The sequence below is a fragment of the Triticum aestivum genome, chromosome 3A (assembly GCF_018294505.1).
Source record: "Triticum aestivum cultivar Chinese Spring chromosome 3A, IWGSC CS RefSeq v2.1, whole genome shotgun sequence".
NCBI classification, from domain to species: Eukaryota; Viridiplantae; Streptophyta; class Magnoliopsida; order Poales; family Poaceae; genus Triticum; species Triticum aestivum.
The window spans coordinates 138,652,175-138,655,494 of record NC_057800.1 but is presented as its reverse complement, the minus strand read 5'-3'; the positions used below and the strand labels follow the sequence as shown (position 1 = coordinate 138,655,494).

The 3,320-nt window shown below is 56.4% G+C and overlaps 1 protein-coding gene across 1 annotated transcript; it reads left to right on the top strand.

Moving 5' to 3' along the window:
* Positions 1–1,077: 1,077 nt before the first annotated feature.
* On the top strand, positions 1,078–1,747 carry LOC123056854 (uncharacterized). The gene is made up of 2 exons (XM_044480104.1): positions 1,078–1,334; positions 1,547–1,747. Exons 1-2 carry the CDS (start codon positions 1,152–1,154, stop codon positions 1,745–1,747), a joined length of 384 nt encoding a protein of 127 aa, XP_044336039.1. The 5' UTR covers positions 1,078–1,151.
* The last annotated feature ends 1,573 nt before the right edge of the window (positions 1,748–3,320 follow it).

The following is a 3,320-nucleotide window of genomic DNA, read 5'->3' as shown; positions in this document are numbered from 1 at the left end:
ACCTATAAGCTTAAATAGTCTTGATCGCGAGGGTGCGAGATTGCTGAGTCCCTGTGGCTCACAGATTACTATTACACCAGATGCAGGGCCTGATGATTCTGCTCCAGGAGACGCGTATGAGCTCAAGTGGGAGTTCGACGAAGACTCTCAACGTTACTATGTTTCCTTTCCCGATGATCAGTAGTGGTGCCCAGTTGGGGGTGAACGGGACCGTTGTCGCATGTTGGGTTCTCTTTTATTGTGGCGCCGTAGTCGGGCCATGAGTGTTTGGATGATGTGATGTTATTTATGTACTTGATTGACGTGGCGAGTGTAAGCCAACTATTGGTATCTCCCCTTTATTATTTATATATTACATGGGATGTTGTGAAGATTGCCTAACTTGCGACATATGCCTTCAATGCGATTATGTCTCTAAGTCGTGCCTCGACACGTGGGAGCTATAGTCGCATCGAGGGTGTTACAAGGATTCTGCAGCGACCAAAATGCTCTCTATTTCGCCCTCTGCTCCGGCAGGTGTGACGTTGCTTCCGCTCGCACCCATCCGATCACCTCCTCTGGGGAGGCGGCCGCCCTCGACAGCATGCGGGCCATCTCCTCCCCCGACGCCTCCACACAAATTTTGACGACCAATTTCCTCGGCGAGTCTCTGCTCCCCGGCCGCCGCATCGACCTCGCCATCCTCGCGCGGTGCTCCTCCTCCATTGCCCTTTCCTTCGCTGAAATCTCCCCCTCGTTGCTGTGGCATCTCAGATCTGGGATTCTGAGGCACCCTCTCATCAGCGTGGGAGGGGAACAGAGCGGTGGGCAACTGCGGGGTGATGGAGATGGGGGTGGGAGACGCGGGGCTTGAGTGCGTCGACGGCGACCGGAGCGACAGGGACAGGCCTGGGCAGGGAGTGTCGTGGCGGTGCGCAGCGGCAACGGTGGTGGCGGTGGTAGGTGGAGGTGGAGGTGGGGACGAAAAGTTTCATCTCTACTGATTGATGTATATATCGTTATAATCAAACGCTAAGTTTACCTCTCCGCAATATATGTCCTTGATAACCATCGCAGCCCGCACCCGAGCGCCCGACGGATAGGATTATTGCAGGGAGAATTAGGGTTCAGCTAAATACGATCGCCCCTCTTGTCGACTCACCCGATCATCGATGGCGTGCGCCGCGTGCGGCTGCACCTGCAGCGCCGGCGGCGAAGCACCCAGGGATGAGCTGAAGGCGCCACTGCTGGTGGATATCGAGACCGGACCCAGCCCCATCACGGCGACACCGGCGGACAGCGAGGTCGACAACGGGATGGAGAAGGGCAGCATGATCGTCACCTCCATTGCCCGAGTACGTATTTATGGATGCACTAGCGCCGGTGAACTTACATACAAAAAAAGTACGCCTGTCTTTGATTTGTATTTGTATACTTCATCTAGATTGGATCGAGCGTGTCATCAGATTCCTGCGATTAATGCACTTGCTCCTTGAATTGCTCATATCTACGCATAACGCATTGGTGCAGTGAAATCGTAATTGGCTAAACTTTGTGCGTTTTGCAGGGATTGTTGCTCTTGCTGTGGTTGTATCTGGTTGATTTACTGAGGAGACCTTTGATGGACGACGATAATGAATTCCATTCGTTACACGTAACTTTTGCTGTTTTCTCGGCCGCACTCGTGGGTATCGTTTTCTTGCAAATCTGTGTGTCCATATCCGTTCCTACGGATGCCTCTGGAGTTCCTATAGGGTTTGAACTTTGAAGCAAACGGAGCTTTGCGCCTTTTTACAAGAAAAAACCATATGCGTTGCGCTCAAACTTCTTCGGAAACATGTATAAATGCTATGCTCACTAGGGCATTCCCTATTTGTACTTTTGTGTATCATGTCAGCATGCTTGATCATTATACATATACTTAAGAGCAACTCCAACGGGGCGACCTAAACGGACGTGCCCTTTGTCCGCTTTTCGTCCGTTTGGATCGGTCAGGCGGACGCTCAAATGGGTCGGCTTGACCGCTCAACGGAAAACGGACCCAAATCTGCCGACATAGGGAAAAAAAAGCTCGCAGAAATTATCATAATTAAACATTAAGTGGCCGGTCAACCGCTGGCCAAAGTCCACTTAAACCTAATTAAACATTAATTAAAACATAAAAAAAGACTACGCCTGCATGCTGCCCTAGATGTTGTCGGTCTTGCCCTTGCCCTTGACGTCGCCATCGCCATCGCCGCTGGTGAGGTCGATGAAGACGGGAGCAGGGCCAGCCCACCCGAACGCCGCTTGGTACGCTGCCAGGACAGCCTCCTCCGGCATCTACTGGGGCGGCAGCATTGTGGCTCGCCGAGCGCGCTTCTCCTCCTCCTCAAGCCGCAGCGCCTTTGCGTCGCGTTGCAGCAGCTACTCGTAGCACATCTGCCGCTCGCCGTCGGCCTCCTCCTGGGCGAGCCAGTGCGCCTTCCAGCGCTCAAGGTGGGCCACCTCCTCCTCCGGCGTCGCTGCGTAGTGGACCGAACGCGCGCTCACCCACTCGCGGGACTGGTCAGTCCACGTGTAGGCCTCCTCCTAGCCGCCGTTGCTCCTCGTGTTCGAGGGCAAACCAAGCCTCCCAGTGAGGAGAGTCGGCGGCGCACTCGGGCATCCACCGCTACGTCTGGCGCCTGCGCACCTCCTCGTCGTGCGCCCGCTGGGTCTGCGGAACCATCGGCACCGGGATTCGGTGCGGATCCAAGTGTCAGCGGTGCAGCAGCGTGACGTCGGGGTAGGGCAGCGGCTGCCTGTACTCTCAGTGCCACCGCGCTTGGTGCACCGGGATGTGCAGATGCCGGCGACCTGGGCGGACACGCGCCGACGGAGGAGGAGGAGGAGGGGGAGGAGGAGCACGGGAGGATGAGGTACCGGGGGTGCACTTGCCCTTGCCGCTGCTGCTGCCGAAGAGGCCCATTGCTTGCTAGGGTTAGGTGGTATCGCCAGTGAGGAAGCACAAGGGGGTGGTGGGGGGCAGATGTGGACGGAAGTGGATGAGGCCGGGCCCCGCCGCACGCGTGGTTAAAAAAAGATGCTTCCACTAGCTGACTAGTGGGCCCGCTGTCGATGGTCGTCATAAATTAGACGACTGGCGGTAGTTGGGTGGCCTATAAGTGAGGCCGCGGCGGACACCGAAGAGACGCGCGGCGCGTCCGCTTCGCGTCTGCGTCGGCGCATTTCAGGCACAATCTTGGGCCAGAAATGGCTCAGCGCGGACGTCAAGCGGACACGATTTGGGTTTGGGTCGGCGCGTTGGGCCTCCACTTTTGTCCGCCCCAACCCAAACGGACGCAGGCGGACAAAATGGG